Here is a 17,979-nt window from a genome sequence, read left to right on the forward strand (position 1 = left end):
TTTCAAAAAAAATGTAGGTTTAGCTAATTTTTTCTAATTTCCACAAGGACTGAAGGAGAAAAAGCACCGTAAAATTTGTAGAGCAATTTCTGCCGGGTAAAACAATACCCCACATGTGGTCATAAACGGCTGTTTGGACACACGGCAGGGCTTCGAAGGGAAAGAGCGCTATTTGGCTTTTGGAGCTCACATTTAGCAGGAATGGTTTGCGGAGGCCAGGTCACATTTGCAAAGCCCCTGACGGGACAAAACAGTGGAAACGCCCAAAAAGTGACTCCATTTAGGAAACTACACCCCTTGAGGAATCCATCTAGGGGTGTAGTGAGCATTTTGACCCCACAGGTGTTTCATAGAATTTATTAGGGTAGTGAAAAGAAAAAAAATCCTTTTTCTTCAATAAGATGTAGCTTTAGCTCAATTTTTCATTTTCTTAACAAATGGAAGAAAAAAAAACATTTGTAAAGCAATTTCTCCCGAGTACGGCAATACCCCATATATGGTCATAAACTGCTGTTTGGGCACACTGCAGGGCTCAGAAGGGAAGGAGCGCCATTTTGCTTTTGAAGTGTAGATTTTGCTGGATTGGTTTCTGGTCGCTATGTCGCATTTGCAAAGTCCCTGTGGGACCAAAGCAGTGGATCCCCCCCAGAAGTGACCCCATTTTGGAAACTTCACCCCTCACCTAGGGGGTGGAGTGAGTGCGTTAACCCTGCAAGTGTCTTGCAGAAATTAGTGTGCACTCCATGTTTCAGAGTGAAAATGATATTTTTCCATAGATATGCCAATATGTGGTGCCCAGCTTGTGCCACCATAAGACAGCTCTCTAATTATTATGTTTCCTGGTTTTAGAAATACCCTACATGTGGCCCTAATCTTTTGCCTGGACGTTTGACAGGGCTCCGGAGTGAAAGTACCATGCGAAATTGAGGCCTAATTTGGCGATTTACAAAGTATTGGTTCACAATTGCAGAGGCTCTTATGTGAAGTAATAAAAGAAACTCCTGAGAAGTGACCCCATTTTGGAAACTGCACCCCTCAAGGCATTTATTAAAGGGAATGTGACGCTAGAAAAAAATTTTTTTTAGTTAAACAATTAGTGTATAGGTGATTAAACATTGTTCTAATTTTTTTCACGAGTCAAGAAATATTATAAATTAGATTCTAATTTATAATATTTCCCAGTGCTGGTCACTAGGTGGAGCAATTCCCAAAATTGCAGCATTGCATGTGGTAAAGCAACCACATTGCTTTATGCTGCAAAATTGGAAAAAACTCACTCGCTCTAGTGAGCTCTCAGCATCCCCCCCTCCTTTATCCTGGCTAGTGCCGGGAGAAACGAGGGGATTGAACGGTCAAACCTCCTACACTGTGTGTCACCATTTTTTTTAGCTAACACACAGTGTAGTAGGTTTACATACAGTAGTAATCACACACTAAAACACGTACATACACAGAAATAACTTACCTGTTCCAGTCGTCGCCGCCGCTCCAAGTGCACAAGTCCGGAAGCCGCGACCGGAAGTAGTAATCTTACTGTCCGGCCGCGACTTCCGGTCTACAGGAAAATGGCGCCGGACGGCGCACAGTTCAACTTGGACTGTGTGGGAGCGGCGCATGCGCCGTTCCCACACAGACGGCATAGTGGATGGAACGGGCCCCGTTCGCATTCACTATGGGACTGTAGCTGCCGTATTCCATGTCTGTATGTGTTGTTAATCGACACATACAAAAATGGAAAAAAAAAATGGCAGCCGCCATAGGGAAGAAAAAGTTCACACAAATAAACACACAAATAAATATAAAAGTTTTTAATAAAACACTAAAATCAAACTGATGTAAAAAAAAAATTTCCCCGTGACAATGTTCCTTTAAGGGGTGTAGTGAGCATCTTCACCCCACAGGGTTTTTTCCATAAATGATGGTGCAAAGTAAACATTTAAAGGGGTTTTCCCAGGAGGGACAGTTATGACATATCCACAGGATATCTCTAGAAAGGGGGCCCTAACCCCATCCTATCTCTGTGTGTCGGATGATTTATGGCCATGAAAGTGAAAACAGCGTAGCTCACTGAGCTACTATGTTTTCGTAAGCCCCATAACACAAAGTGGTAGTTACGGAAACAGCATAGCTTGCATGCTATGCTGCTTCCGTAACTGCTATTCACTACTAAAGGAGTTACGGAAACAGCATAGCTCAGCTGTTTTCTTAACTCCTGGCCACTTCCTGACTATATGGTCAGGAGTCAGTGATAGAAGACAAAGCTAGAAAAGTGTTTAGGGGGCCCGTTCTTGAGATAGGTGTGGGTCCCACATCTATCTGATGTTTATGACATATCCTGTGGATATGTCAAACGTCCCTTGTGGGGGGGGGGGGGGGAAACCCCTTTAAACTTTCCCCTAGATATGCCATTTCAGTGACAAATAGGTCGTGCCCAGCTTGTTCCACTGGAGACACGCCCCAAAAATTGTTAAAAGGGTTTGCCCGGGTATGGCGATGCCATATATGTGGAAGTAAACAGCTGCTTGGGCACACTAGATTTCAGAAGGGAGAGCGCTGTGTGCATTTTTCTTGGTTGTAGTTTTGTTTGGAGTTTTACCCATATTTCCATTTATGTGGGGGTACATGTAATCGGTGCAGAGTACACCAGGGGCACAGTCACGTGGCATAATTGGGTAAAAATAAGCCATAGATGTGTTACATAATTATCAATCCTTTCTGCACAGGCCGGTGTCGCATTGATAAATGTCCTCTCTTATCCCCCTTCTGGTCCACACTCCACCTTTGCAGTTTGGGTAATTTCACTGGGTAGTGTTGTCCTGGTATAATACAGGCAGCATAAATTCCAGCTGATATGTTCGAGTCCTCCCCTTCCTGGTTCCCAAATTTTAGTGCCTTTATAAATTGCCTCTTGAAACAGAAGAAATGTTGTCCTTGGGCTGCACAACTGCATATTTTTTTATTTCCTGACTTCTTGGGAGCTTTAGCCAATTTGTTTTTTCATATAGTCTGAAGATTTTTGGCGCGAAGCGCTGTAGATATTGGGGTACATGTGGCTTTTTGATAACTTTTTATCCTATTTTTAGCCTAATTTCTTTGGGAGGCAAGGTGACCAATTCTGGCATAGGTTTTTTTTATACAGCGTTTACCATGCAGTATATAACATGTTCTCTTTATTCCGTGGGTCAGTTTGACTCCGACAACAAATTTAGAGTACTTAAAATTTCGCACAATAAAATCACTTTTATATAAACCATTTTTTCCCATAGCCATGTTGTGAAAACTGATGTTTTAATTTTTTTCATCAACAGCTGTATGAGGGCTCGTTTTGCTAGACGAGTTAGATTTTATAGGTAGTTTTTGGATACATATGACTTTTTGGTCACTTTATTCCAATATATGTAGGGCAAAGTGAGCAGACACAAATGCTGGCATTTTTCTGTTGTTTTTTTCTTAGTTTACCGCGTGGAACAATAATTTTATAGTGCAGGCAGTTATGGATAGGGCGATACCAACTATGTATGGCTTGTTTCCCATAATAGAGGGATTGATACGGGAAAAAGGACAATGTTGTTTGTTTCTTGAAATTGACTTTTTTTTCACGTCCCACTAGGGGACTTAAATCCAACTGAATTTTTTTATTAGGTAGCGCAATGTATTAGTAGATCTGTCAGTCATTCACTGACAGCAAGCCAATTATGCTTAGTCTCTGGGCAGGGCCTAATGTGCTTCTATAATGGCAGAGCAGGAAGCCATTGTTAGGCCTCCTGTTGCCATAGCAGTTAGCAGCCCCACAATTGTATTGCAGGGTGCAGCTGATCTGCTACCAACCTCTAAGATGCAGCAATTTCTGCATCTAAGGGGTTAGTGGCAGGAATCGGAGCTAGCTCCGGTTCCTGCCGTTACAGGCAGATGTCAGCTGTAGGGATGCACCATGCATCCAGACTTAGATACTGTGCATCCCAAAACTGTTCAATACCGTTATTTCATGTATTTCGATACTTAGTTGTGAGGCCGCAGAGCTCAGTATTGTAATACATGAATGTACGAGAGCGGGGCTGCGGCTGAGTGATACAGTCATTGCCACGCTCCTGAGTCCTGATAACAAGTGCGCGGGGTCAGGATGATGTGATCAGCGCTGAACTAAAACGGTGGCACTGCAAAACACCCCCATGTTCTGTCCTCTTGAACCGCCGATTAGTGCAGCGCCGGCCGCATCACCTCATGCTGACCGCACACGCACTTCCTGTCAGGAGTGGGGCAATGACTATTACACAGCCGCAGCCCCGCCCTATAACCGCGGAGATAAGAGAAACTGCTCATTCCAGTGAATGCTGCGATCAAAGCAGACTGCAGCATTCAGGGGAAAGTGAGGGATGCCCCTTGGATCGAGTCACAGGGAATTCCTGTGACGTGATTGAGGGACATACCATATATGGTCAGACAGACCATGGTCCATTGAAGGCCCCCATGGCTGTCCTAACATATTTCCTGTTAGAACAAAAGTATTCCCTAACTGCCTGTGTACTATCAGTGCACAGGCTAATGTACTTTAATATAGATTATGCCAGTACATTAAAGTTGAAATAAAACTAAGTAATGTTCAAAAAAATAAAAAAAACTTTTACAATAAGCATTAAAATAAGTCTCATTACATACAGTATTGGCGTGACCGTAATAACCTGCACAAAATAAATAAAATCAACTGCTTTCTATCACTTATTGTGGGGCACGAGGTGTGCTGATGAATTTAACCTCCATGTGCCTCACATTAATAGTAATTAACCCCATCAGGTACCCTACATATTAACCCATCATGACTGAGAAACATGATGGGTTAATTACTATTAATGTGGGGCACATAGAGGTTAAATTCATCACACCTCACATCAGAAAAATGGAAGAACTTTTTTTTTTTTTTTAATTACTGTTGGCAAAGTATCGAAATCGCAATACTACACAAAGTATTGGTATCGAAGTCCAAATTCTGGTATCGTGACATCCCTAGTAAGCTGTAACATACAGCTGATGCCAGCTCAGCTCCTGAGCCGGTGGCTACAGAAGCCCTTTGGGCCCTGCCTCTGGGCAGGGCCTGAAAGACTTTTGTACTAGGCATACTGGGAGCCTAGTGTTAAGCCTCCATTTGCCTTTACAGGATTTCTTCAGACATGGTGGTTAAGCTTCATCCGAAAACCATGCAGCTTTGAATATACCCTTAAAATGCTGCCCAGTTCTTAGTTGTAGCCAGTAGTGCACCTTCTATAACACAAGTCATTATCCATGGACGTTTCATGTTCAGTGAGGTGATATTACAGTAGTATTGCGATACCAAGATGATACTTTACCAACAATATAAGAAACGCTCATATTGTGAGGCACAGGGTGTTATCAATTTTAAACCTCCATGTGACACAAACCCATTGTTGCCCATTACAACTTTGAGTGAAGTACTTCATGGGATCACTTACTATAATGATTATAGTGGCCTCATTGGGATATTGTGGTTTATTTACATGGCAGCATTCAGTGCATGATACAGACTGTATTACGTCACCCGCTTCTCCTGGATCCAACTTAGCTTAGAAAGCCGGGCTCCTGTACGTAACATTACTACACTAAAGTATTCCTGCCAGAAGGCAGTGATGCACATCAGCATGGATGACTGATGCTAGGAGCCCGGCTTTCTGAACGGTTTTATCCAGAAAAAGCAGGTGACCGTCTCACGCACCTAACACTACCATGTGAATTAACCACATCATTATCCTCACACATTAACCCAATGGTGCCCATCAGTATAGTAAGTGGTATACTATGAAGTTGCTACAATGACTAATACTTTGTGAAAAAAAGAAACTAAATATTTAGGCATGCAGATTATATGAAAAATCTTGAACATTGGTTTATTGTAATGAAACACGTTGCAGATCACTTCACACCAAATCTAAAGTAACGAAGCTCGAGATCTTAATGCGTTGACATTAGCATTTATTAACAAGTCTGTACCATTACATTGTTTACCCTTCCAATTCTGTATATTAATACTTGGATTCTGAACAAACCCATTTAACACCCACCCCCACCCCATTTGCTGGTAAGAAAAATAGTCTGCACACAACTTAAAAGCATTAAAAAAAGATAACTTATAGCATTGCCCAAAAGCCTCTAAATCCCTTATGGCATGACAATCGCTGATCCCAGGTACAGGACACTGATACTACTCAGTTATCTGCCTCCAACACATCTATCACATTATGTACTATTCAGTCCAGACCAAGTACAATGTGATTAGGAGAAACCACCACATATGTTTGTTGACTAGCCTTAACAAAATGTTCTCTATTGTAAACCACATTAACTACCTTGCGGTGCTGGCTGTTACCACATTAGTGAGTCAAGAGCCTTGGATCTAGATAATCTCATAACAACTTACATGTTAATGGATGTATTTGTTTGCTTTGACCCATATCCCAAGACATCAAGACCATTGAGGTAGTGGAAAGTTTATTTACAATGGAGTTACACTTAGATACCAAAGTATGAAGAGAACTGAGCCAAGGCATGCAATCTCTGAAATGGGAAGGGTCACTGAAGACTAGCTGTAGATACAATTTTTTTCTTAAAAACCTGAGGATTAAGGGAATGTCATATAAAATGTGTACTACCCATTTACTGTCAACTACTCTACAGTTAACAAAGCCCTTATAAAATAAAAGACATCACACTTATGTACAGTTTGTAAAAAAAAAAGTAACTTTAAAATCAAACACAAATTTCCCACAAAAACTAAGCACGTTCTCCACGGATTCTTCTTGCTAGCTGGATGTCCTTAGGCATTATAGTTACTCTTTTTGCATGGATGGCGCACAGGTTTGTGTCCTCAAAGAGACCCACCAAGTATGCCTCACTTGCCTCCTAAAAAATAGGAATTAAACAGTCAGAAAATATATAAAATCATTGGTTATTTACTATGGCTCAAAGGTTAACATTAACTCACCTGCAGAGCACCAATAGCTGCACCCTGGAACCTCAGGTCAGTCTTGAAATCCTGGGCAATCTCCCTCACAAGACGCTGAAAGGGAAGTTTGCGGATCAGCAGCTCAGTGGACTTCTGGTACCTCCTGATCTCTCTCAAAGCCACAGTACCAGGCCTGAAATAAAAGATTGAGGTTTAGTACAAGGATATAACCGGATAAAGTAGATTAACCAGACCTGTTACCTCTGCCAGTGAAAAGATTATACATTATATTAGTAAACACTTATAGCCAACTACAGAATACAGGCTTATTCATTTTTCAAGTGCCACCCTACTTCTCATGCTCTACAGTGGCTGCTGAAGAAGTGAACTACACCCCTGAGCTCACGTTCAAGGGGGCTGAAACATCTGCCAATAGGCATCCCTGTATTCAAAGTTTTCAAACCACGTTCTGAGATACCAATAAATGTTATAAGTGGTCAGTAGTATGACCAGGCTAAATAGTAACCTCTGCTATCATGTTACCTGTATCTGTGAGGCTTCTTAACACCTCCAGTTGATGGTGCACTTTTCCTTGCAGCTTTGGTGGCCAGCTGCTTCCTAGGAGCCTTTCCTCCAGTAGACTTACGGGCAGTCTGCTTTGTACGAGCCATTGTTTAGAAAGGTAAACTGGAATACAAATACATTTGGAAATAGTCAGTTTTCAGAACATACCAAATTTCCATTATTAAGAAATGGGTTTCCCAGGACTCATTGATTGCCTATCCTGACTCCCAATGATCCTGAGTGAATTCCTTCATTGTTTACCAAGAACAGCACTGTCAATTTCTTGGTGGCTGTGCCTGGTACTGCAGCTCAGTCCTATTTAAGTGAATAGGACCGAACAGCAATTCCAGGCACAGTGCTGCACCCAGCAAACATTGAAGGGGACGGTAACCCCTTCAGTCAACTGATTCTAAGGATAGGCCATTGCTATCAAATTCTCAGAAAACCCCTTTAAGTCTGAAGGATCTCATCACAAGCCGAGTAGTTAAATGAAGTTTACTATACAATTTCCCCATATACTTTCTGTATTTAAAGAGGCTCTGTCATCAGATTTTTGCAACCCCTATCTGCTATTGCAGCAGATCGGCGCTGCAATGTAGATTACAGTAACGTTTTTATTTTTAAAAACGAGCATTTTTGGCCAAGTAATGACGATTTTTGTATTTATGCAAATGAGGCTTGCAAAAGTACAACTGGGCGTGTATTATGTGTGTACATCGGGGCGTTTTTACTTTTACTAGCTGGGCGTTAGGAATGGGAGTGTATGATGCTGACGAATCAGCATCATCCACTTCTGTTCGTTAACACCCAGCTTCTGGCAGTGCAGACACACAGCGTGTTCGAGAGATCACGCTGTGACGTCACTCACTTCCTGCCCCAGGTCCTGCATCGTGTCAGCCACATCGGCACCAGTTGATTCTGCAGCAGCATCAGCATTTGCAGGTAAGTAGCTACATCGACTTACCTGCAAACGCTGATGCAGCTGCAGAATCAACTGTAGCCTCTGGTGCCGATGTGTCCTCGCTCGTCCGACACGATGCAGGACCTGGGGCAGGAAGTGAGTGACGTCACAGCGTGATCTCTCGAGAACACGCTGTGTCTGCACTGCCAGAAGCTGGGCGTTCTGAAGAGAAGTGGATGATACTTCTCGTCAGAACGCCCAGCTAGTGAAAGAAGTAAAAACGCCCCGATGTAACACACACAATACACGCCCAGATGTACGCACATAATACACATCCAGTTGGACTTTTGCAAGCCTCATTTGCATAAATACAAAAATGGTCATAACTTGGCCAAAAATGCTCGTTTTTTAAAAATAAAAACGTTACTGTAGCAGATAGGGGTTGCAAAATCTGGTGACAGAGCCTCTTTAAGGGGTTTTCCATCAGGGACAATTGTGACATATCCACAGGATGTGTCATAAATGTCAGATGACTGTCCCCCTCTAACAGGGTCACTAAACACTGTTCTACCTCTGTTGTGGGTGAAGCGTGAAGAAGAAAACAGCTTAGTTCGCTAAACTACATTGTTTCCGTAAATCCCGTATTAGGGAATGGCAGTTATGGAAGCAGCGGAGCACGCAAGCTATGCCGTTTCTGTAACTACTATTCAGTAGAGCTACGCGTTTGTTCTTCACGGTTGGAAAACAAACGCTTCAGCTACAACAGGGGTAGAATGTCATCTAGAGGGCCCCATTCTAGAGAAAGGCACGGGTCATCCCAGAGGTCGGACCCTCAACTGACATTTATGACATATCCTGTGATAGGTTATATATGTCCGATGGGAAAACCCCCTTCAACTCCTCATGGCTTTCAAGTATGTATCACAGCTGTCTTCTAAGAGTTGTGCACCTGTGTCGATCACATCCCCGTGGTCAGAAGTTTAGCCACTAGAAGTAAACAATGAAGCTTCCTACTAAACAGCAAGCAGAGATCTTGAAAATTCTTCGAAGTTAATACAGTAAGTTGGAAAATTGAACAACTAATACCTAGAATAGGTGTACGAGTCCTATGTAACCCAAAGAAGCGCAACCCCTGCAACTATCAAAGTACTGTGATGGGCAAAAAGGACAAATCCCAGCAGCGCTGTCAGGAGTTGCACCATAAGCATTTGGAAGTTCAAGGTCAGACAATGAGCAATGGTTTAAAAAAAAAAAAAAGATGATGTCTCTCATGTGACCTGGAGGGAATGACAAGTGTTAAAAAAAAAATAAATCCCTATTTCCAGCTCTGAGAATGGATTGGAACCGTCACTTACTCATAGGACTAGTCATCATCTTATTAGAGATCTCCTGTATGTAATGACTGAGATCTGAGCGTCTGCTGTGAGCACATGTCTGCAGTGGACAGCACATCCTGGATTAGGTCAGCGCAGCAGCCAGACATAACAGTTGTAGCTATTGCCCCTAGCGGCCACACTCTCTTACTACACCACCAATCACCCGCCATTATGTGATCTTTATCATCACACACACAAAACAAATGTAGAAATGTGAAGACGTCATGAAAAATTGAACTTTTGTGGTAAAGACCAGAAAATTTTATATGGAATATTATCACAGCAACAGTAAAGACAAATAACGGGCTTCATTCTAGAGTCCTCGGTCAACATCGAGGGAGAAAAATGCGGGAGCCATTAAATAGCTGAGGAGAAGCTGCTGTTATTAGGGTTTATAGGGCCGGACCACAGAGTATTCTATAGCATAGCTATGAGGGCTGGTACTACATTAGGAGGCTGTAATGGAGGAGTTCATAGGGAACCCCCCCCCCCATTCAGGGGTGATGGCCACCATTACAGGGCAGCTTCTCCTCACGTCCTGTATTCTCTTCCCCCAAGCGACGAGACAACATGGCGCCCAGCGAGCTCCGGGAAACAAGAGGGGGAGGGGTGAACTTAACGTCTGACCTCCCCACCGTGAGCCGCAACCTAAACAACCGATTTCGATTATACTTTCTTCCCGGACTCACTACGACTAACGTACAAAAACACAAAACAAAAAACAGTTACCGGATATTAACGGTCATGTACCGAATCGGTAAAACGACGTCATCACCAGCTTTAAATTCAGAAGAACATACGGTTCAATGTACATAATCATAAATAGTTACCGGACGTACAGTCCGGAGAGGCGGCAGCGGTTACTTACCGGACGAACCCGGAGCACGACAACAACACAACCGAGGAGATGAGTACTAACGGACAGCAGAGCCCGCCACCCGCCTTATATAGTCTGCACCACGTCACCACTGATTCGTCGCCTTTGTTTCCCTGGGAGCAGCTTCTGATTGGGTTTGGAACATCGAGACGATCGGTGATTGGTGGAATGGAAGAAGGCGGGGAAACAAGCCCACTAGCGCTGTCTGTGAACGCTGTTTCAAAGGAGCACAATGTAAAATAATACAAAAACAATATGATATCACTCAGTCAGGCATGGGAGGAAATGCGGGAAGTGATGTACATAAAGTACACACATAATGCCGCGCTGAGGAGAGCACATCAAAGTGGAAACCTATTACTATATGTGTTTTCTAACATTATGGCTATCCTCTTTATATTGTATTATATGCATTGCCCTGAATTCTGCTGTCCATATGATTCAGTCCCTAACTGGCGTCCATAATGAGGACGTTTTAGGTGACAAAACTATATATTTTTATTCCTGGAGAATAAGGGTATGTTCACACGCAGTGACCAAAAACGTATGAAAATACGGAGCTGTTTTCAGGCGAAAACAGCTCCTGATTTTCAGACGTTTTTGTAACTACTTGCGTTTTTTGCAGCGTTTTTTATGGCCGTTATTGGAGCTGTTTTTCAATGGAGTCAATGAAAAACGGCTCCAAAAACGTCCCAAGAAGTGACATGCACTTCTTTTTCGCGAGCGTCTTTTTACGCGCCGTCTTTTGACAGCGACGCATAAAATAACACCTCGTGGGAACAGAACATCGTAAAACCCATTGAAAGCAATGGGCAGATGTTTGTAGACGTAATGGAGCCGTTTTTTCAGGCGTAATTCGAGGCGTAAAACGCCAGAATTACGTCTGAAAACAGTGCGTGTGAACATACCCTAAGAGAAAATTCTGCAGAGAATTGTAGCGTCTAACAATAGTTGAGAATTTCCGATATGCAGCTATAAAAATATTTTGCTGTACTGACATTTGCTACGATGAAGTGTACGTGTATAAGGCTGTGTTCACACTTGAGTTTGTTCCTTGCCATCAGGTTTCCGTCGGTCGGTTAAAATAGCGTAGTGACTTTTTTTTGTCATGCCCGTCATGGGTCCTGTAAAAATGGAATCCATTCCAACTAAGGACGTTCCTTCCGATAATGAAAAAAATACATATATTTATGTGTATGGGACTGATCAGGATAAATCTGTGGTTAGCCGTCTCCGGTATCTTGGCTACTGACTAAAGCATTATAATAATCCTCATGCATTTAGCACCAACATATTCAGAGGTACGTGCCACAGCCATGTGCAGAGAGACAGTATGAAGACTCTGTGGTTCCGTACTACAGAGCCGTAGGAACACCGCGACCAGCCGTATGACGCCTCCATACAGGCTTCGAGGGCAGAATAGCTCCATAACATGGCATTCGTAGGAACATGGCACAATAAATTTTTTCGGACACTGCATGAGACCTCTGGATGGTTTTATATGAAATCAGAGGCATATGGAGGTGCTGTAAGGCCTTATAAACCTATATTTTTTACCTATTAGGTCTTCGTACAACCCGGAGGTTGTATACACATATGACGTCATCAAATTCTGGACAAATTTTTGTTTGTCACTTATATGTTTATTTACATATTGTGTGAAATTAACCTCCAGGACCACATATACCCCTGACCTGCCCACCATTGACCTTTATTATTTATGCACCTACGTAATACGTGCCATAGACACTCTGTGGGCCACTGTGTGGTGTTTCTGTGAGCCACCAATACTTCTAAGGGAGAATACCTACCGCATGCGATGGCATATGCCATCATTTTTTTCCCCACATAGATTTATAATTTTATATTATTACATATTATTATATTGAGAATTGTATAATGTATTGCATATATTATTATATTATTACACGTATTAAAAAAAACTGTTATTTTACATTAAAAACGTGATTGCTTTGCAGCCAAAAATGATGATCCTCCATTTGCATCTGGTTATTAAAGAAATATGTCTACTATAATCTTAATATTAGAATTTAATAAGCTAATAAGGAATAATAAAGCAGACCTACAATAATACATTTCTAAAAGGCCCTTTAGCGTACATTAAAAATATGCAAACCGCTTATTTAATATCTTCCTTCTTTGCTGACGTCTAATTGCTTAAAGTTACAGGCCCAAAGCCTCAGGCTTCACTACTGAGAGATTCTCATGGCAACACGATCCCTTCTGATTTCAGGTATAGTGTTGTCATAAAGCCTTTGTGTGGATTCAAATACTTCAATGTCTCCACACACATATTTCCCGCTATTAAATTCAACTACGACGTGAGTATTGATGTATTGAAGTCCTCCTAGGATGCTTTCATCTCCGATATCATATGCAAAACGTGAATAATTTAGTCTGAGGACGGCTTCAACACTGGTGTAATACGTAAAACTCTGAGGGGAACTTCTAGTTTAGAAGTAAATCCAGCTGACGTAGACAGACTGCTACTTGCTAAGCCTTTATTGCTTATGGCTTTGGTTTCATCATTCTTAAAGAATAGAAATAAAATATACTTATATTTACTCCAGTTCTGTTCTTGTGCTGAGTTAATTACAAGGGATAGAGTACACCGCTCAGTAGCGCCAATATTCATTCACATGAGTAAAGAATGGAGGGACAGAAATATAAGCGCCAGGGCCAGAGTATAGGGAGGGCACAAGGGGCACATGCCTAACAGCCTCCACCACCTTTGGGCACCTAGGGGGCCTCCCTCAAGACCAGTTCTGTCTATTTGTCTAACTTTCTCATATAGGACCTAGGGACCTGCACTAAGGAGGAAAGGCCTGTGTGACCTCCATCCTGCCATTAAAACAGGGATCCCCTGATGGCTGTTTGTAATCCTCTTGAGCCGAGAAGAGGTAGGGAATCATAAATGTGGCTCACTCTTTTGAAGTGTTCAATGGCCACATCTATATGTGGCTCCTATAGGGGGTCAGGTAGGGTCCAAGTTCCAGAAACTAGATGGGGGCTCTCATCGAACTCTTTTGCCTAGGGGCCTCCACCAACCTTAACCCGGCCTAGCATAGCACTGAGACATGGTTTTTTTTTTATTAAGAAGGATCTGTCGCTAGTTTATTAATTCCCTATCTCTTAACTAATGTTCAGCACGGTGGATCAGTGGTTAGCACTATTGCTTTGCAGCGCTGGGTTCAAACCCAACTAAGGACAACATCTGTATAGAGTTTGCGTAGGTTTCCTCCGGGTACTTAGCGCTGCAGAATATGTTGGCGCTATATAAGTAACAGAAATAACTAATCCAAAAGGCGCTATGATGCTGATAACTACTGTGTGATTTTTTTTTTTTTCACAAACACTTGTTATTTGCAAATTTATGTGCATTTTTCTAAATTTGCTAATTTGGCTCTAATAGCCAAATGGGAGGTGACTTTTTCTTTTCACTCTGGGCGGTGTAATGTTTTTTGTATGACGCTGTCCAATGTTATACAGCTTCTCCCCCTTCCCTGCCCAACAACACAGCGTGATCATTTAGTATACAGCTTCCATTCCCAACTGTGTTTCCATATGAAAGATTAGAATCTCATCTTTCATATGCCACCAAAAGCACTGTTCTAGGTGGTCCACAGCCAGAGATATGGCTATATGAAGTGATCCCCCTTCCCTCCAGCCTCAGTCTCTCACACTGTGTGAAGCAGCTTCATGCTGATAGGACAGCGTCAGAGGCTGTGAGGAGGCTCCACCTCAGGAGAATCGCTGGTGTTGACGCCCATTTGTCAAGTATAAGCTAATTTGCATATTTAGAAATGAGCTCATAACTTTTAAAATAATAAAAGTTTTGGGACACAATTGTCACTGGAATTATCAGCGTGACAGCGCCTATTAGATTAGCTACAAGATTGGGCATTACGAAACTAGTGACAGAGCCTCTTTAAAGAGGCTCTGTCACCAGCTTTTGCAACCCCTATCTGCTATTGCAGTAGATAGGCGCTGCAATGTAGATTACAGTAACGTTTTTATTTTTAAAAAACTAGCATTTTTGGCCAAGTTATGACCATTTTTGTAGTTATGCAAATGAGGCTTGCAATAGTCCAAGTGGGCGTGTTTAAAAGTAAAAGTCCAAGTGGGTGTGTATTATGTGCGTACATCGGGGCGTTTTTACTACTTTTACTAGCTGGGCGCTCTGACGAGAAGTATCATCCACTTCTCTTCAGAACGCCCAGCTTCTGGCAGTGCAGACACAGCCGTGTTCTCGAGAGATCACGCTGTGTCGTCACTCACAGGTCCTGCATCGTGTCAGACGAGCGAGGACACATCGGCACCAGAGGCTACAGTTGATTCTGCAGCAGCATCAGCATTTGTAGGTAAGTCGATGTAGCTACTTACCTGCAAACGCTGATACTTACCTGCAAAATCTGGTGACATAGCCTCTTTAAAGTCAAATTAAGAATTTAATTTTGGCAGCAGAAATACAGGAATACAAGCATTCTTTAAAGGGTATATCCAGGACCACATCTGCAACCAATTTGTGTGTATCGCTCCAATGCATTGAAAATAAATAAATAAATAAGCCAGCTTTGTTAATAACTTGATTAAAAATATCTTACTATTGTGTGTATACAGCTCCCGTGTAGACCAATGTGTCTTCAAGGTTACAGGCCTCATGCACAAGACTGTATCATGGCTTTGTCCAAACTCCAAGTCGTACAGAAGTTTAATAGGGTACCCAAAATCTTGGGTGTCCTACTGTACCTCCATATGCCTCCGATTTTATATAGAGATTTTTATTTTGTATTTTTGAGACATACCCCATCAGTTGCTGTATTACAGAGCTGTTCTCTGTTCGCTTTATATCTCCTAACCCCAAAATACAGTAAAACAAAAGGGATAAGAACAGCACCACTGCCTCCAATCTGGATCGGTGTCAATATCGAACGAATCCTCACCAAGAATTATGATTCGACAACACTCAAGTCTATTAATATGAAAATGTATTAGCACCAATCTATTTAACACATCGATGGCGGCAGACCACACAATGGCGCATGTAGTGCCTACGGCTGCCTAGTACAGAGCTGCAGAGACTCTGCATGATGCCTTAGGCTACGTTCAGACGAACGTAGCCAACCTTGGACGTGAAAAACTACAGTTTTTCACAATCGAGGTGCACCCATAGTGCACCCGTGCGGAACGCGTTGTCACGGATCCCCCATAGAATAGAGTCTATGTAGGGATGCGTGAAGCGCAAAAAAATAGGACATGTCCTATTTGTTCACGGACCCTTCACACGTTCCGTTGAAACAACGGTCGTTTGAACGGCCCCATTGAAGTACATGAGTCTGTGTGACGGCTTTTGTTTTAACGGCCGTCACACAGACTTCATATACGCTCGTGTCTGAATAAGTCCTTACATTCTCCTGCATAAAGTGATTCATGACTCGTATATATGGCCGGCTAATAGGGTCAGTTTGTGGCAGATGTACCGATGAAAGAGGCATATACACGAAAATATATTTTCCATAATACAAATAATTGTTCCAGGGGAAAATCATTTGTATCAAGGGAAATATTGTGCATTTGAATTGTCCCAAATCTATTTTTCCAGGGTTATAGTAGAGTTACTACTACAATTGTAGTGTTTACCACTAAAGAACTAGGCCGGAATGATAAGTGTTCCCAGGTTTAGGCATCTTTCACACTTCAGTATTTTGCATCAGTATTTGTAAGCCAAAACCAGGAGTGGCTCCAAAACATGGAAGAGGTGCAAATCTGTCTGTTATACTTTTTATGCTCTACTCCTGGTTTAGGCTTACAAATACTAATGCAAAATAGTGACCAAAATACTGCTACGTGGTAGTTCCTAGGGTCTAAAAGAGGAAATAATTATTATAAGAAATGGACCCAAGATGTACGTAATGGGCTCTAAAGTCAGCTGCAAATAGACATTGGGGGATTTCTAACCCTTTTCGTCAGGCAAAGAAAAGTCCAAAAAAAGCCACAAAAGTTGCAATTTGTGTAAAAATTTTTGACTTTTTGGTATTTTACGCCGCTATCGACTTTTTGTGAAAAAGGGCGGAAATCTATGGTTTTCACTTTGTAGCAAGGTATAGGAACTATTTTTAGTACCATAGACAAAATTATTATTGTTAATGATTGTAAAATAATTCGGATCATGAACAATTATCGTGAAAGAGTGCTGAAACGAAGGTCTAGAATCGCAAAGCTAAACGTCCTGCACCTTGGGCTGTGATTGGAGCTCCTTGTAAGGCTGAAGATGGCCTCGTAGATGTTCTATGTGATTACGTCTTCAGCCTTACAAGGAGCGCCAATCACAGCCCAAGGTGCAAAGCGGTCAGCTGAGCGCTTCTGCACCTTCATTTCAGCGACAGTGGGTGCCCCAGAAGCCAGGCCGCCACCGTTGAAAACTTCGGATATCTCTATGAAATTCTTAAAAAGTTTTGTGAAAGTACAGAAACTCTTTAAGTTTATGGCCATCTTAAATTAAGTATTCATGGATTATACATTACCTTAGGAATCCAAACAACCATACCATTTTTGATTGACTATTTTCACCCAAATAGGATCAAGCAAAGGAAGAGACAAAAGAAAGTGTTATAGCCCACAACAAGTTCCACCTAGTTTAGACTGTTTCTTCTCTATGGCACAGCATGAGCTCTGGTGATGACCTACACAAAAGGAAGCTTGTCCGTGTTTGTGGACAGATGAAAAATAATGTAAGGAGGAGCATATAGGTGGAACCTAATTGTCATACATTCAGAGTTAATTTTATCATGCTGACAAGACAAGATCCACAACAATGAAGTTTTAATTTCCCATTTTTTGTTTGTCTATGCGTTTCGCACCTCATTAAGGTTTCGTTCACTTCTGCGTTGGGGCTCCGTTCATGGGTTCCGTCAGAGCTTTCCATCAGGGGAACCCATGAACGGAATCCAAACTGAAAGAAACGGAAACCATAGGTTTCTGTTTGCATCACCATTGATTTTCACTTAAGGGGTTGTCCAGGATTAGGAAAAAAGATCCACATTCATTCTAGAAACAGTGCCACTTTTGTACATGGGATGTGTCTGTCATTGCAGCTCAGCTCCATTCACTCCCATTATTATCCAAATATAAGGCACAAGGTTGTGAACAATCAATAAAACAATGTGAAACGCGTCTGATAAATTTTAGTTGATTGTATCTGATTATTACGGTCCATTGAAGCAATGCTTATTGTTAGAGTTATTATAATGGTTCAATATTAGTTATATTACATTTAAAGAGGCTCTGT

At 42.0% G+C, this 17,979-nt stretch overlaps 1 protein-coding gene across 1 annotated transcript; it reads right to left on the minus strand.

The window, feature by feature from the left end:
• Positions 1–5,965: 5,965 nt before the first annotated feature.
• On the minus strand, positions 5,966–10,765 carry LOC142655770 (histone H3.3A-like). Its single transcript, XM_075830310.1, has 4 exons — positions 10,662–10,765; positions 7,496–7,639; positions 6,992–7,145; positions 5,966–6,909 (listed from the first exon to the last, which is right to left on the minus strand). The coding sequence occupies exons 2-4, from the start codon at positions 7,621–7,623 to the stop codon at positions 6,781–6,783; spliced, it is 411 nt and encodes a 136-aa protein (XP_075686425.1). The 5' UTR covers positions 7,624–7,639; positions 10,662–10,765; the 3' UTR covers positions 5,966–6,780.
• Positions 10,766–17,979: the final 7,214 nt, after the last annotated feature.

Source organism: Rhinoderma darwinii, chromosome 6 (assembly GCF_050947455.1).
Source record: "Rhinoderma darwinii isolate aRhiDar2 chromosome 6, aRhiDar2.hap1, whole genome shotgun sequence".
Taxonomy (NCBI): Eukaryota; Metazoa; Chordata; class Amphibia; order Anura; family Rhinodermatidae; genus Rhinoderma; species Rhinoderma darwinii.

Coding starts and splice junctions, on each gene's coding strand:
- LOC142655770 (XM_075830310.1), bottom strand. CDS start 7,623: ATGGCTCGTACAAAGCAGACTGCCCGTAAGTCTACTGGAGGAAAGGCT. Junction 7,146..7,495: donor AAGAAGCCTCACAGATACAG/GTAACATGATAG, acceptor CTTTTATTTCAG/GCCTGGTACTGTGGCTTTGA. Junction 6,910..6,991: donor CAGCTATTGGTGCTCTGCAG/GTGAGTTAATGT, acceptor CCTATTTTTTAG/GAGGCAAGTGAGGCATACTT.